Source organism: Mytilus edulis, chromosome 9 (assembly GCF_963676685.1).
Source record: "Mytilus edulis chromosome 9, xbMytEdul2.2, whole genome shotgun sequence".
Taxonomy (NCBI): domain Eukaryota; kingdom Metazoa; phylum Mollusca; class Bivalvia; order Mytilida; family Mytilidae; genus Mytilus; species Mytilus edulis.
In genome coordinates, this window is record NC_092352.1 from 5787497 (window position 1) to 5805081 (window position 17585).

The 17585-nt window shown below is 34.0% G+C and overlaps 2 protein-coding genes across 3 annotated transcripts; one reads left to right on the forward strand and one right to left on the reverse strand.

Annotated features, from left to right (window-relative positions):
- Nucleotides 1–6802: 6802 nt before the first annotated feature.
- LOC139489407 (zinc finger protein 544-like) lies at nucleotides 6803–7324 on the forward strand. The gene has a single exon (XM_071275724.1). The coding sequence runs from the start codon at nucleotides 6803–6805 to the stop codon at nucleotides 7322–7324; it is 522 nt and encodes a 173-aa protein (XP_071131825.1).
- A 1160-nt stretch (nucleotides 7325–8484) lies between these two features.
- LOC139489459 (RNA pseudouridylate synthase domain-containing protein 1-like) lies at nucleotides 8485–17585 on the reverse strand. 2 transcript variants are annotated; one of them, XM_071275844.1, is made up of 5 exons: nucleotides 17490–17585; nucleotides 15621–15901; nucleotides 12836–12959; nucleotides 11179–11383; nucleotides 8485–8939 (listed from the first exon to the last, which is right to left on the reverse strand). In XM_071275844.1, exons 1-5 carry the CDS (start codon nucleotides 17511–17513, stop codon nucleotides 8500–8502), a joined length of 1074 nt encoding a protein of 357 aa, XP_071131945.1. In that variant the 5' UTR covers nucleotides 17514–17585; the 3' UTR covers nucleotides 8485–8499. The 2 variants fall into 2 exon arrangements, with proteins under 2 accessions (XP_071131945.1, XP_071131946.1); XM_071275845.1 differs by lacking the exon at nucleotides 17490–17585 and adding an exon at nucleotides 17416–17434.

Below are 17585 nucleotides of genomic sequence, written 5' to 3' on the forward strand. Positions count from 1 at the left end.
TTTTATAGGAATAACATTAATGTCATGGATGAAAGGGTATATGTTTACAACATTTAAAGTAATATATATAAAGATGTGGTATGATTGCAAATGAAACAGCTATCCACCAGAAACCAAATGATGTTGATGTAAAAACAGTTCACTGTATGCAGTCATTCCCAAGGTTGCTTGACATAGTTCAAAGTCCAGTAAAAAATTATTTGGTATAGTTTTAGTAATATGCATCACTAAAATGAATGAGCAATACAGTTTTCAGTTTTTCCCAATCATATGTGTAAACATTGTGTAAAAACAAGTCCGGTTCAGTTAAGAAGAATGGTTTGCAGGACCAAATGTCCAGCTGATTTCACAAAGACTTGTTTTCAACTATGGATAGACCTATACTGTATTGTAAGCTATTAAATGCCCCAACACAGCAAAATGTAAAACAATTCAAATGAAAAAAATTAACATCCAGATTTATGCACATAACAACAAAAGAAAAAACAAACAGAGAACTACAGACTTTGAACTATTTGCACAATTTATACACATGTATAGAATCTTGGCAGTAAATTTCAAGAAAATTAACACATATCTATTGTATAAGTGAGGCTGGTGATAGCTATAATATGGTACGATTGGTTGACTAAAGACCAACACAGCTATAATAGCAGTAGTGTTACAAACTTTGAAGATTTGTAATATGAGATGAGACCAAATGACATAAATTAACAACTATAGGTCACCATATAGCCTCCAACAATGAGAAAAGCCCATAACGCATAGTCAGTTTTAAAAGGCACCAAAATGACAGACTAAGAACAATTCAAATGAGAAAAGTAATGGCTTAATTAATGTACAAAAAAATGAATTTAAAACAGCAACAAATGACAACTAGTAAATTACAGGCTCCCGACAAGTAGACTGTTAACAATTCATTGTATCCTTGAAACCAAAGATGCTACATTTTGTCTGAGTGATAAGATTCTTGAACTGTGAACTGTCAGTGTGGTTACAGATATCAATAGTTTACATTAGTCTTTTTAATGGGTTTAATATAAGACAAACCACATTACTACAAAACAAATAGATTTCCTGACCTCAGTTGAAAGTGTATTGCCTCAAACTGACCATAATAAACACTTTCTATGTACTGTTTCTGTCTCTTTATCAACATAGTGGTTTACCTATGGGGTTGGTGTACCTGGCCAGGTAGAGAATACTTTTATCTCCTTAATGACATACCATGGGAAGATGAAAGAGTTCGTTTGTGTTATCTAGTACTTGATTACAGGTAAAACAATATTTACAGGTGTGATTCAACAACATGTATTCTCTGAACACCTTAGGGATTGTTGATAAAGGGAGATAACACTGAAGGGGGTCTTGATAAAGGAAAGATAACTCAACCTTTATATAGAATATCTATGACTGGCATTTTTTTATCAATCAAATATGATCAGACAGCTTTTAAACAAGATGCAATAACGGAAGGGGAAAAAAACCCAACAAAAACCCCTTAAAAGACAATATGCTTTTTTATCCAATTATCTCATAAATTTATATTGAGTTCAACAGACATTTTAAGACAAAAGATTCAGTTTTGTTGTAATCTTGCTTTACATTCAAGTATCAAAATTAAAGGTTTTATTTCTTGTCTGACATTGATTCTGACTTTAATCTGCATCTCAGAAAAAAACTTTTAGGTTAAGTTTTGTATGCCATCCAATCAACATTAAACGAGGATTTACAATGTAGTTTCTGACCTGGGAGATGAGCAAAACTATCAAACTCAACCATGTGTCAGCAAAGAACTACTACAGGGACAAAACTATCAAACTCAACCATGTGTCAACAAAAAACCTACTACATGGGCAACACTATCAAACTCAACCATGTTTCAGTAAAGAACTACTACAGGGACAAAACTATCAAACTCAATCATGAGTCAGCAAAGAACTACTACAGGGACAAAACTATCAAACTCAATCATGAGTCCGTAAAGAACTACTACAGGGACAAAACTATCAAACTCAATCATGAGACAGCAAAGAACTACTACAGGGACAAAACTATCAAACTCAACCATGTTTCAGTAAAGAACTACTACAGGGACAAAACTATCAAACTCAATCATGAGTCAGCAAAGAACTACTACAAGGACAAAACTATCAAACTCAACCATGCGTCAACAAAAAACCTACTACATGGGCAACACTATCAAACTCAACCATGTTTCAGTAAAGAACTACTACAGGGACAAAACTATCAAACTCAATCATGTGTCAGCGAGGAACTACTACAGAGGCAACACTACCAACATCAACCTTGTGTCAGCAAGGAACTACTACAGGGACAAAACTATCAAACTCAACCATGTTTCAGTAAAGAACTACTACAGGGACAAAACTATCAAACTCAACCATGAGTCAGCAAAGTACTACTTCAGGGGTAAAACTATCAAACTCAATCATGAGTCAGTAAAGAACTACTACAGGGACAAAACTATGAAACTCAATCATGAGTCAGCAAAGAACTACTACAGGGACAAAACTATGAAACTCAACCATGTTTCAGTAAAGAACTACTACAGGGACAAAACTATCAAACTCAATCATGAGTCAGCAAAGAACTACTACAGGGACAAAACTATCAAACTCAACCATGTTTCAGTAAAGAACTACTACAGGGGCAACACTACCAACATCAACCTTGTGTCACCAAGGAACTTCACAGGGACAAAACTATCAAACTCAACCATGTGACAGCAAGTAACTTCTTCAGGGGTAAAACTATCAAACTCAACCATGTGACAGCAAGTAACTTCTTCAGGGGTAAAACTATCAAACTCAACCATGTGTCACCAAAGAACTACTACAGGAGCAAAACTATCAAACTTAACCATCAGTCACCAAAGAACTACTACAGGAGCAAAACTATCAAATCATACCATGTGTCAGCAAATAACTACTTCAGGGGTAAAACTATCCAACTCAACCATGTGACAGCAAGTAACTACTTCAGGGATAAAACTATCAAACTCAACCATGTAACAGCAAGTAACTTCTTCAGGGGTAAAACTATCAAACTCAACCATGTGTAAGCAAATCCCTACTACATGGGCAAAACTATCAAAATCAACCATGTGTCACCAAAGAACTACTACAGGAGCAAAACTATCAAACTCTATCATGTGTCAGCACATAACTACTAGTACTATAGAGACAAAACTATCAACCTCAACCATGTGTCAGTAAATAACTACTAAAGGGACAAAACTATCAAACTCAACCATGTGTCAGTAAATAACTACAACAGGGGTAAAACTATCAAACTCTACAATGTGTCAGCACATAACTACTATAGAGACAAAACTATCAACCTCAACCATGTGTCAGTAAATAACTACTAAAGGGACAAAACTATCAAACTCAACCATGTGTCAGTAAATAACTACACCAGGGGTATAACTATCAAACTCTACCATGTGTCAGCACATTAACTTAACCAGAAGTCACCAAAGAACTACTCGTGAGCAAAACTATCAAAATCAACTATGTGTCAGCAAAGAACTACAACAGGGGTAAAACTATCAAACTCTATCATGTGTCAGCACATAACTACTAGTACTATAGAGACAAAACTATCAACCTCAACCATGTGTCAGTAAATAACTACTAAAGGGACAAAAATATCAAACTCAACCATGTGTCAGTAAATAACTACAACAGGGGTAAAACTATCAAACTCTACCATGTGTCAGCACATAACTACTATAGAGACAAAACTATCAACATCAACCACGTGTCAGTTAATAACTACTAAAGGGACAAAACTATCAAACTCAACCATGTGTCAGTAAATAACTACACCAGGGGTATAACTATCAAACTCTACCATGTGTCAGCACATAACTACTATAGAGACAAAACTATCAACCTCAACTATGTGTCAGTAAAAAACTACTAAAGGGACAAAACTATCAAACTCAACCATGTGTCAGAAAATAACAACTGCATTGACAAACTATGAAACTCAACAATGTGTCATCAGAGAACTACTACAGGGGCAAAACTATCAAACTCAACTATGTGCCAGCAAGGAACTACCAAAGAGGCAAAATCGACTAACACAACCATGTGTAAGCAAAGAAATACCACAGAGGCAAAAATGACCAGCCCAAGAATGTGTAGGCAAAGAAATACCACAGAGGCAAAATGACCAGCCCAAGAATGTGTAGGCAAAGAAATACCACAGAGGCAAAATGACCAGCCCAAGAATGTGTAGGCAAAGAAATACCACAGAGGCAAAATGACCAGCCCAAGAATGTGTAGGCAAAGAAATACCACAGAGGCAAAAATGACTAACACAACCATGTGTAAGCAAAGAACTACCAAAGAGGCAACATTGACTAGCTCAAGCATGTATCAGCAAGGAACTTCTACAGAGGTAAAACTATAAAACTCAATCATGTGACAGCAAATATAACTACTACAGAGATAAAACGATCAAACTCAATCAGGAGTCAGCTAAGAGTTACTACAGGGGCAAAACTATCAAACTCAACATGTGTCAGCTAAGAATTACTACAGGGACAAAACTATCAAACTCAACAATGTGTCAGTAAATAACTACTACAGGTCAAAAATATCCAATTCAATAGTGTTTCAGCAAATAACAACTGCAAGGACAAAATTATCAAATTCAACCATGTTTCAGCAAATAGCTACTACAGGTACAAAACTATGAAACTCAACCATGTGTCAGTAAATAACTACTATAGGGTCAAAACTATCAAACTCAACCATGTGTCACCAAATAACTACTACAGGTATAAAATTATCAAACTCAACCATGTGTCAGCTAAGAATTACTACAGGGGCAAAACTATCAAACTCAACAATGTGTCAGTAAATAACTACTACAGGTAAAAACTATCAAACTCAACCATATGTCAGCAAATAAATAATTTAGGAGCAAAACTATCATACTCAAAGATGTGTTAGCAAATAACTACTACAGGGCAAAGGCTATTAAACTCAAACATGTGTCAGCAAATAAATACTACAGTTCAAAACTATCAAACTCAACCATGCGTCAGCTTAGAATAACTACAGGGTCAAAACTATCAAACTCAATGATGTGTCAGCAAAGAAATACTACAGGTCAAAACTATCAAACTCAACCATGTGTCAGCTAAGAATTACTACAGGGACAAAACCATCAAACTCAACCATTTGTCAGCAAAGAACTACTACAGGTCAAAACTATCAATCTCAACCATGTGTAAGCAAAGAACTACTACAAGTAAAAACTATCAAACTCGACCATGTGTCAGCAAATAACTACTGCAGGAGCAAAACTATCAAACTCAACCATGTGTCAGCAAAGAACTACTACAGGTCAAAACTATCAAACTCAAAGATGTGTCAGAAAAGAACTACTACAGTTCAAAACTATCAAACTCAACCATGTGTCAGCTTAGAATAACTACAGGGTCAAAACTATCAAACTCAACCATGTGCCAGCAAAGAACTACTACAGGTCAAAACTATCAAACTCAACCATGTGTCAGCTTAGAATAACTACAGGGTCAAAACTATCAATCTCAACCATGTGTCAGAAAAGAACTACTACAGGAGCAAAACTATCAAACTCAACCATGTGTTAGAAAAGAACTACTTATGGTCAAAACTATAAAACTGAACAATGTGTCAGCAAAGAACTACTATATGTCAAAACTATCAATCTCAACCATGTGTCAGCAAAAAACTACTACAGGAGCAAAACTATCAAACTCAACCAAAACTATCAAACTCAACCATGTATCAGAAAAGAACTACTACAGGTCAAAACTATCAAACTTAACCATGTGTCAGAAAAGAACTACTACAGGAGCAAAACTATGAAAATCAACCATGTGTCAGCAAAGAACTACTGCAGGAGCAAAACTATCAAACTCAACCATGTGTCAGCAAAGAACTACTATAGGTCAAAACTATCAATCTCAACCATGTGTCAACAAAGAACTACTATAGGTCAAAACTATCAATCTCAACCATGTGTCAGCAAAGAACTACTACAGGTAAAAACTATCAAACTCAACCATGTGTCAGCAAATAACTACTGCAGGAGCAAAACTATCAAAATCAACCATGTGTCAGCAAAGAACTACTACAGGTAAAAACTATCAAACTCAACCATGTGTCAGCAAAGAACTACTACAGGTAAAACTATCAAACTCAACCATGTGTCAGCAAAGAACTACTACAGGTAAAAACTATCAAACTCAACCATGTGTCAGCAAAGAACTACTACAGGAGCAAAACTATCAAAATCAACCATGTGTCAGCAAAGAACTACTACAGGAGCAAAACTATCAAAATCAACCATGTGTCAGCAAAGAACTACTACAGGAGCAAAACTATCAAAATCAACCATGTGTCAGCAAAGAACTACTACAGGAGCAAAACTATCAAACTCAACCATGTGTCAGCAAAGAACTACTACAGGAGCAAAACTATCAAAAATCAACCATGTGTCAGCAAAGAACTACTACAGGTCAAAACTATCAAACTCAACCATGTGTCAGCAAATAACTACTGCAGGAGCAAAACTATCAAAATCAACCATGTGTCAGCAAAGAACTACTACAGGTAAAAACTATCAAACTCAACCATGTGTCAGCAAAGAACTACTACAGGTAAAAACTATCAAACTCAACCATGTGTCAGCAAATAACTACTGCAGGAGCAAAACTATCAAAATCAACCATGTGTCAGCAAAGAACTACTACAGGTAAAAACTATCAAACTCAACCATGTGTCAGCAAAGAACTACTACAGGAGAAAAACTATCAAAATCAACCATGTGTCAGCAAAGAACTACTACAGGAGCAAAACTATCAAAATCAACCATGTGTCAACAAAGAACTACTACAGGAGCAAAACTATCAAAATCAACCATGTGTCAGCAAAGAACTACTACAGGAGCAAAACTATCAAAATCAACCATGTGTCAGCAAAGAACTACTACAGGAGCAAAACTATCAAAATCAACCATGTGTCAGCAAAGAACTACTACAGGAGCAAAACTATCAAACTCAACCATGTGTCAGCAAAGAACTACTACAGGAGCAAAACTATCAAACTCAACCATGTGTCAGCAAAGAACTACTACAGGAGCAAAACTATCAAAATCAACCATGTGTCAGCAAAGAACTACTACAGGAGCAAAACTATCAAAATCAACCATGTGTCAACAAAGAACTACTACAGGAGCAAAACTATCAAACTCAACCATGTGTCATCAAAAAATTAAGGATTTTCCTAAAAGGAGTTAGTTGACAAATGTCAGTGCGATGGCATCTGTACAACACATATGTGATGGACTCTTGGTTATAACCTTCTTTAATCTTATATCAATAATCATCCATACCGTAACACTATGATATAAACCTTAACACTGAGCTGCATCTGTACAACCCATCTGAAAAAAAATTTTTGTAAGGGTTCCACGGAACCTAGTGTCTCGCCTACTTTTGCTGTTAATAGCAGACTCAACAAAAATCAGGAAAAACATCAATAAAAATTTCCCTCTTGATACTGTCTTTTGATTGAAAGAAGCTTCCAAGTTTTGTAAAACAATCCAGGATAGTTTATGAATCTAATAAATGTTTTATAAACTTTAACTGCAGACTGTATGTAATGCTAACTGGAAGAAAAACTAAGTCCATTTATAAGTAAAATATGGAAAAAGTGATTATTTTTTTTTACAAAATTTACTTCTGAATAATATCTTATGATCAGAAACAAGCTTCTGTCCAAGTTTGGTACAAATCAAGGATAGTTTATGAAAGTTATTAAAATTTTAAAAACTTTAACCACAGAGTGAATGTAATGTTTCCTCGCAGAAAAACTAAGTCCATTTATAAGTAAAATACGGAAAAATTGGAATTTTTTTTTACAAAATTTACTTCTGGATACTTTCTTATGATCATAAACAAGCTTCTGTCCAAGTTTGGTAGAAATTCAGTATAGTTTAATAAGAAAGTTATTAAAATTTCAAAAACATTAACCAGAGTGAAAATTTGTGGACGCCGCAATGAAATAAGATTATAATTGTCACGATATAAGGCAAAATGAAATAAATTGGAAAAATTCATCATTGAAGGGCAAAAACTTCCATAAGAAGTTATCAGACAATTTTGATATATTTGAACAGCAGACGGATCTCATTATTCTTAATATCCTTTCCCCTGTAAGATTTCTCTATCTTTATCAGTTTTCAGGATAATAGATATGTTTTATGCATGTTGGCCATTTTTGTCAGCAGGCAGATCATTGGACAGAATGTTTAAAACAATATAACCAACTGATGAGTGTGGAAAAAAGGGTAGTAATTGGCTTAGTAGTTTCAAAGGAAAATTTTGTAAAAGAAAAGGGATGACAGATGACGAGGGATGCAAAGTGAGATAATAATGTGATACAAGGGTTGATGCCCAATGATGACAATAGCTCAGTCATACCTATCCATACAATAATATAGAGTTGCATATGTGAAATCCATCCCAAAATTGATATACAGAGAAAATATAGATAAATAAGATGAAAACTCTTTTAATGGATTCTTTTCAAATTGAGAGTTATAAATTTTCATTGTATGATATGTTAAACTAGATATATTCTTTTCTTTCACATTCTTCAAAGTTAAGTTTTCCTTCATAACGTCATCATAATTGGTAATGACTTTATGTGGCTTCCACTTAGGATCTACACTTGTTAGAAATGGGTCCGGTGACACTATATCAAGTGGTTCCCCATGTAGGGGTACTATCATTCTATAGGCATGTAACATCATACGATACGGTGCTGTGTCCTTCTCATTACTATATGTATAATCTCCAATAATAGTGTGACCAATCAGATTACTGTGCACTCTTAACTGATGTGTTCTACCTGCAATAGAAATCAAAGTGTGTTGATATTTCGGGATGTTTTCCTCTAAAAGTAAAACCAAAGCAGGATCTGTCAAGCTGTGTTATGTATTTAACCTGAAATCAACAGATGTATTACCTAGTACCAATGTATTAATAAAGAACTTTACAAATCTGTTGGTCTAATACATTAACAGGAAATAGCTAATCTAAAACACTTTCCTGTTGGTTTGGTTCAAAACATTGGCATGCTAGTAAAAGGCCTAACTAAATTTGATTCAAAACATTGATGCCCAATAAAAGACCTACCGGTAACTAAATTTGATTCAAAACATTGATGCCCAATAAAAGACCTACCGGTAACTAAATTTGATTCAAAACATTGATGCCCAATAAAAGACCTACCGGTAACTAAATTTGATTCAAAACATTGATGCCCAATAAAAGACCTACCGGTAACTAAATTTGATTCAAAACATTGATGCCCAATAAAAGACCTACCGGTAACTAAATTTGATTCAAAACATTGATGCCCAATAAAAGACCTACCGGTAACTAAATTTGATTCAAAACATTGATGCCCAATAAAAGACCTACCAGTAACTAAATTTGATTCAAAACATTGATGCCCAATAAAAGACCTACCGGTAACTAAATTTGATTCAAAACATTGATGCCCAATAAAAGACCTAACTGTAAATTTGATTCAAAACATTGATGTACAGTTAAAGACCTAACTACCTGTTGTTCAGTGGTTGTCGTTTGTTGGTGTGGTTCATGTCGTTTGTTGGTATGGTTCATGTCGTTTGTTGGTGTGGTTCATGTCGTTTGTTGGTGTGGTTCATAAGTATTTATTGTTGTTTATATAGATTAGACTGCTGGTTTTCCTGTTCAAATTGTTTAACACTAGTCATTTTAGGGTCCTTTATAGCTTGCTGTTTGGTGTCAGCAAAAGCTCTGTGTTGAAGGCCTGACCGATCTATAATTGTTTACTTTTTACACATTGTGATGTGGATGGAGAGTTCTCTCATTGGCACTCATACCACATCTTCTCATTTCTACAAACTGAAGAATTGGTACAAAACACTGGCATGCTAGTAAAAGGCCTGACTGTAAATTTGATTCAAAACATTGATATGCAATCTAAGACTTAACTATGAGTTTTAAATGAAAGTTCTTAAAGGCCTCACTCTTAGTTATACAAATTTAAAGTTTTGTACCAGTCAAGGACAAAACCTGCAGTATGCAAGTGAAGGACCATATAAGGGGTTTGACACTTGAAACAGCAAAATCCTAGTAGAGACTTACTTTTACAAAAAACTCTTCAGTTAAATCAAAAATATATCTTAAATCTCATATAAAGAAAGATAATCCAGTATTGTATTGTTTATAACAATAAAGAATTATAAGTTGTCTCCCCTTGTACCCAGATAAATAAAATGTTTATTTTTATGTAGATATTTTTCTTTCTGTTGTATTTACCCCTGTTTACTGTTTTCAAGAAAGATTCAAATGGGACAGAGATCTCAGTTACTTTTTTTTCTGATGCCATCGAGTCCTTATAGAGCAATAAAGACAATATCAGTAAGCAGCAACAAGTGTCAGTTGTAGGATGTAGTTCTTTCATATCAAATTTAAAGTTTCTCAAATTTCTCCTTATGATTGTAACATATATGTTGTCAGAAATATATTGCAGCACCATTTTAACATTTTTAATGATCAACAGAATATTTTGGCCAAATTAAATCAGCAACAAGAGCCTTTTTGGGAAATGTAAGGCTAAGGGTATTACAGTAGAAATCAAACAACAAAGATTTAGATGGTTAGGCCATATACTAAGAATGCCACAACAAAGCCCACTTAAACAGTTCTATATTGGACATCACCAGGGAAAAGGAAACCAGGGTACCAGGAATCACCTGGTGAAGAACTGTAACAGAAGAATTGGAAGCAGCGGGTTACACCTGGGGTAAAGCCCAGTATATGGCTTAGGACACAGAGAGAAGTGGAGGCAGTTTGTTGTGACCTTACGTCCCACTGGGGATGAAGAGGATAAAAAGAAAGAAAACCATTACAAATAAACAAACAAACAAAGGAAATAAAGCGTTTTTGCAGTGATGTCAGTCACTAGCACAGAACTTTTAAGCTTATGTTTTGTCATAAATATAACCCTATGGTTTCTTATAAAAAAGAAATTCATAAACAACAAAAAATACATACATAAACCCAACATGGATAAAAACAAGGAATAAATTGTATACCTGTATATGGTATCATAAGAACTTTAGATGCTGGCATTCCATTATATGTTCCATACTCTAGAAGAATTGTCAAGGTCATAGCATGTTTACTGTCCACACACCCTTTACTGGTACATGCACATTGTTTATGTTTATAGTCCACAAAACTGTCCTTTCCGATCGGTATATCTACCAGTATATATGGCTCAGATAAATACCCACCAACCTGAAATATCAGAACAGTTTTATAACAACAGATGCATTTTATATCATACTCACAATGCTAACAACAAGATAAATCAAAATATGTCCAATACAGTAATGGTTCAAGCACTGTTATGACCATGTTAATACTTTTTGTTCTAGCTTTTGAACTAAACATTTTTTATATGTACTTTGATATTAATTTTAGTGAAATCAATTATGAATTGCATTGTTGAATGATAGCATTTGTTAGGCAATTTTTCAATAATTCAAATTTCCAGGGGGACTAATAACTCTCAATTTCAATCATCACAAATATTCTAATTTGATTGAAGTTCTGTTGTAATAATATCAAATCAAGTGAAAGTTTGATAGAGCACTTAAAAAAGATAGACAGATTGACATATGGATGCTGGCTGGAATCCATGTCAATTATTTCATAGTGACAAGAATGAGACGGACAGGAATAATATAAAGCTTAACTGAGATCTGTCAGGAAGTTTATGAGGAGATGTGCTTTGCAGATCTCTTATATGGATATCGATGGAAGAATGGAGAAGTGATATAATTAATATTATTTAAGCTTTTGTACCAGTTTAGCTTGTTATTACAATGTATTATCAAAATGTGTATTTTCCTAATATTAAGTAAGCCTTCAGTAAATAGGTTATATCAAATCTTGTTCTCATCTTCTTTAATTCCTTAAGTGTAAATTGTTAAAATTGAGAATGGAAATGGAGAATGTGTCAAAGAGACAACAACCCGACCAAATAAAAAACAACAGCAGAGGGTCACCAACAGGTCTTCAATTTAGCGAGAAATTCCCGCACCCGGAGGCGTCCCTCAGCTGGCCCCTAAACAATTATATACTAGTCCAGTGATAATGAACGCCATACTAATTTCCAAATTGTACACAAGAAACTAAAATTAAAATAATACAAGACTAACAAAGGCCAGAGGCTCCTGACTTGGGACAGGCGCAAAAATGCGGCGGGGTTAAACATGTTTATGAGATCTCAACCCTCCCCCTATACCTCTAGCCTCTATAAAATTATATAACCTATATTTCTAATTATCAACCATTTTTAAGTGAGAGATTTAGCTAGCTATTAAACCAGGTCCAATATACATTTTCTACATATCTGTACAAAGTCAGGAACATATCAGTTGTTATCCATTCGTTGGATGTGGGTTTTTTTTTTTTTTTTTTTTTTTTTTTTTTTTTTTTTTTATCTTTTATCTTTTATTTGTTCTCTAGAATTCATTGAAGTAGTACTAATATGAACATATTGGTCATGTACAATAAAGAAATAGTTTGTTCAGATAGTTTAAAAGTGTTTGTTTGTTTGTTTGTTTGTTGTTTGTTTGTACCATAGTTCCATCCAGTAGATGCTGCATCCTTACTGAACATAATTACTCTAAATAAGCTCTTTTAAGAAACTTCTTATCAGGGTTCTGTTGTAAAAGTCCTTACCAAAGCTAAATAATGTTTTCTTATACTTCTTTTTAGAAACAATTTCGAAAATTTAGCTGCAGCCTTCTTGTTTAATGACAAACTCAACACTCCACTTGTTGGATAATCTAAACGGTGATTAAATCTGAAAACAAAATCAATCACTTGTTTTAATTTCATTAAATAATGATTATTAAATGATGGTTTTATTTCAAAATTTATGATACTACAGGATGCCTCCTAAATAGCGGTACAATTGGGTGTTGGGTAAACAAAGATTTTAAAAATTTCACGGCCAGTATGTAGACAAAGCATGCAAGAAAGCGTAAAAAATATGGATCATTATAATGGTCTCAATATTTGGATATTTTCTCAAAATTTTTTTTTTTTCTGTGAAAAAAAGATTGTTTCAAAGACAAATTTAGGAAGTACAAAACACTACATTTATAGTCATATCACAAATATTTCTGACTCTGTATGGTTTCTGAAAAAGGAAATCACCAATTCACCAACATTCCAACTGACTCCATTTTCAGAAAACGAAATCTGTAACAAACTTAAACTTTTAGCCACCGCTTTACAAGCAGAGCCAAATACAATGAAAGTCCCAACTATGTGTTGGCTTCCGAAGCTACACAAAACACCTTACAAATATAGATTTATTTCGTCTTCAAGCCATTGTTCAACTACTAAATTGTCTATTCTTCTTACCAGCACACTTGGTACAATTAAAAACCTGATAATAAATTGTTCAAATAAGGCCTTCGAAAATAGTGGAATAAATTACTTTTGGAGTGTCAAGAACTCGTTGGAAGTACTTGATAAATTGCATGCTTATATTGGTGATTTTGAATCTGTTCAAAGTTTTGATTTTTCTACCCTGTATACCACATTGCCTCACATTCTCATTAAGAAAAAATTCACACCTAATTAAATGGGCATTCAAAAAATCAGAATGTGAATATATATGTTCAAACTCTTTTAGGTAATTGGACATGCTTTGATACTATATATGCCCTTGAATTCTTACTAGATAACATTTTTGTTCGCTTTGGGGATTCCGTATATCGTCAGATTATCGGAATTCCAATGGGGACTAACTGTGCACCACTTATTGCGGACCTGTTTTTTGTATTGTTATGAGTTACAATTTATGACAAAAATAAGCAAAGACCCATCGAAACAACATCTGATAAACAAATTTAATAATACTTTTAGATATTTGGATGATATTTTGGCTCTCAATAATGACGACTTCAGTATGTATATTAATGAAATTTATCCTGTTGAACTTACTTTAGATAAAGCTAATACTAACAATGACCACTGCCCTTTTCTCGATCTTGATATCTATATCACTAATGGAAAGCTGAATACTAAAATTTATGATAAAAGGGATGATTTTTCATTTCCTATCGTTAATTATCCGTTTTTAGATGGTGACGTTCCCTTGTCACCATCTTATGGTGTTTATATATCTCAACTTGTACGATTCGCTCGTGTATGTAACAATGTTTTAGATTTTAACGAGAGAAATTTATGTATTACTGAAAAATTATTACACCAGGGTTTTCGATATCACAAACTAGTCAAAACATTTACTAAATTTTATCATTGGTATAAAGACATCATTTGTAAATATAGCTCAACATGCAGACTTCTAATACGTTCAGGTATTTCACATCCAATTTTTTATGGAAATATTCTTTATAAAGCACAAAGGTGTCAGTATTCACCTCAGAAACTTACAAAACCTTTGAATAGACTTATCAAGAAGGGATATAATTACGATACTGTTGTCAAGTCATTAAAGATTGCATATTTTGGCGTTAATATTGAGTCACTGATAAGGTCTTTGCATCGGAACTAAACACATTTATTCTAAAAACAGTTGTTGGCATGACACGGGTTATGTTCTTCTCATATATGTTATGATGGTATGATACTAAACCCCTAACGGGAAGGATTGTGCCTGATGTTCATATGATGAAATCATAATCTTTCAGTCAGTTTAATTGAAGTCTGGAGCTGGCATGTCAGTTAACTGCTAGTAGTCTGTTGTTATTTATGTATTATTGTCATTTTGTTTATTTTCTTTGGTTACATCTTCTGACATCAGACTCGGACTTCTCTTGAACTGAATTTTAATGTGCGTATTGTTATGCGTTTACTTTTCTACATTGGTTAGAGGTATAGGGGGAGGGTTGAGATCTCACAAACATGTTTAACCCCGCCGCATTTTTGCGCCTGTCCCAAGTCAGGAGCCTCTGGCCTTTGTTAGTCTTGTATTATTTTCATTTTAGTTTCTTGTGTACAACTTGGAAATTAGTATGGCGTTCATTATCACTGGACTAGTATATATTTGTTTAGGGGCCAGCTGAAGGACGCCTCCGGGTGCGGGAATTTCTCGCTACATTGAAGACCTGTTGGTGACCCTCTGCTGTTGTTTTTTATTTGGTCGGGTTGTTGTCTCTTTGACACATTCCCCATTTCCATTCTCAATTTTATTTCAGAGGAGTTGTGGCTCAATGAAATTGGTCTCTTCCTGTAGTACAAAAATGTAGTATAGATTTTGTGCATTTTTCTGCTTTTCTTATCTACCATCTGGGTTCTCTTTTCTGTGGGCACTATTGGGCCTCATTTAACAAAAAAATAATGGAACTGCCACTGAATTTAATAAATTTAAAAGTAATATGAGGTTATATTTTATGGTGCATATGGTGTACTACACTCAGGTTAAATGAGCTAAAAAGTGAATAAATCTTTAAAATTAAATTGGAAATGCCATACTAGGAATATCATTTACCTGAAACGATGGCTTAATGTGTCATCACTTAGTTGTGGAAAATGATCTGTTAGATTAGTGGCTACAGTGTATTCCTCTGAGTTATCACTATTAATTTTAACGTCCCATGGTTTGTTAATAATCAGGTAATTATTACTCCGGTATAGTACATCAGGTGGACTTCCTTTACTATTCACTTTTAAATATTTATTATAGAATGCATTGAATAATACTCTAAGTCCTTGAATTAATCTCTCTACTGGATATAATCTGAATGCCACAGGCATCATTATCTTATCTAACTGAAAAAGAATAATACTCTAGTTTAAAATAAAAATAACCATGTTGCATTTATGATCTTATATAAAAAATAAAGAGATGTGGTATGATTGCCTATGAAACAACTCTATCAAGCGGGACAGATTTCCAAAGAGCAATAAGGTGTATAACAGTAATCTTAAATAAACTAATCATCTTCTTACCAAAAAGAAAATTTCATTTGACAAATTTTTATTTATGAAAATATATACAGTCAAACCTGAGTAAAGCGGACCCTGAATAAACTATAAATATAAAATAATTCTTATATGATAAGCATATAAGGGAATACTTAGTTATGATTGGTTGTGAGGACTTTCAGTAGTTGTTCTTACCATTGTTATATTTCAATAGACGATGTTTGACATTGGATAGAACTTATGTTGTAACTTTGATCATTTTTTCCAATGGCTAAATAGGAAATTAATATGTTTTTTCAAAAAATGTTGGGTTTCCTGTTGTGAACCCCTATACAATAATAATGAAGAAACTGGATGATGAAAATTCATTGGTAATGTATGGTACATTGTACGACAATGCTATGATCGTGATGCAATTTTGTTTGATAAAATTCTGGCTTTTAGTCGGCTATATCAACGTAGAAAATGAATGACGGAAGTATCAAAAACGAAACTCTCAGTTAAAAAAATAAAAGGATTCTGTTGTAAATGAAAACAACAACTTGAGCTCAAAGGGAAAGTTAAATTAACAAGTCTGGGACTGATGCTTCCGAGTTCTATTTGACATACAAAGATATGTAAAAGGGTAAAAATATAATTATTTTGAATTCTTTTGAATTCGAAGACAACCAATTTCTAGAACCATTGGATACATGTGCAAATACTTAAAACAACAATCGCACACAAGTTAAATGATGGAAAGGCAGTGAACACTTGTTATGTCACAATATTTTCACACAAATCATGACATGAGGGGGGATAGGAGGGGTCCTGATCCCAAAGTCCCGGACTTAAAAAAATGAAATCCCGAGGTCCCAAATTTAAATAAAGTAAATCCCGACGTCCCGAAATCCGAAAAAAATGATTCCCAGATCCCGAAAGGGTCAATCCCGAAATCCCGAGCTTAAAAACGCCCGATCCCGAAGTCCCGATAAAGGTCCTATCCCCCCTCTGACATAATTTCAAATAATAATATTTTTACAGTATTTGTATTAATTAGTTTTTCAATTTTAAAAGAGAAAGAACGTTTACATGCAAACTATCTGACGACACAAGTCCTTAAATTCCGGTATAAATGGAAACCTGAATAGACCTGACCCCTTGTCCATACTGGCCTCGTGATCATAGTCTAGTAGAAGGCCAGTTTTTACAGATTTTACTGTATATTGATATATACATCTAATAGAACATCAAATAATTCAACCGGGTTTTGAATAAGATAGATCAGAGACATATATACACATGTGTATATATATATATCCTGGATAGGTAAGGAAGCGAACGTGCAGGGTGCGAATGTGTTTTGGGAGCGGACGGACCTAATACCGCTCGAACATTTATTTTAGACAACATTTTGCGTGGTTGAAAACAGTAACCTGCTAATGTTACATACAGTTCTTAAATGTTTAAAGTGCATTTGGTTTTGTATCGTAAATCATAATATTGGAATCATTGGTAGCGGGGAAGGAAACGTGTTCGACAGTTGTAG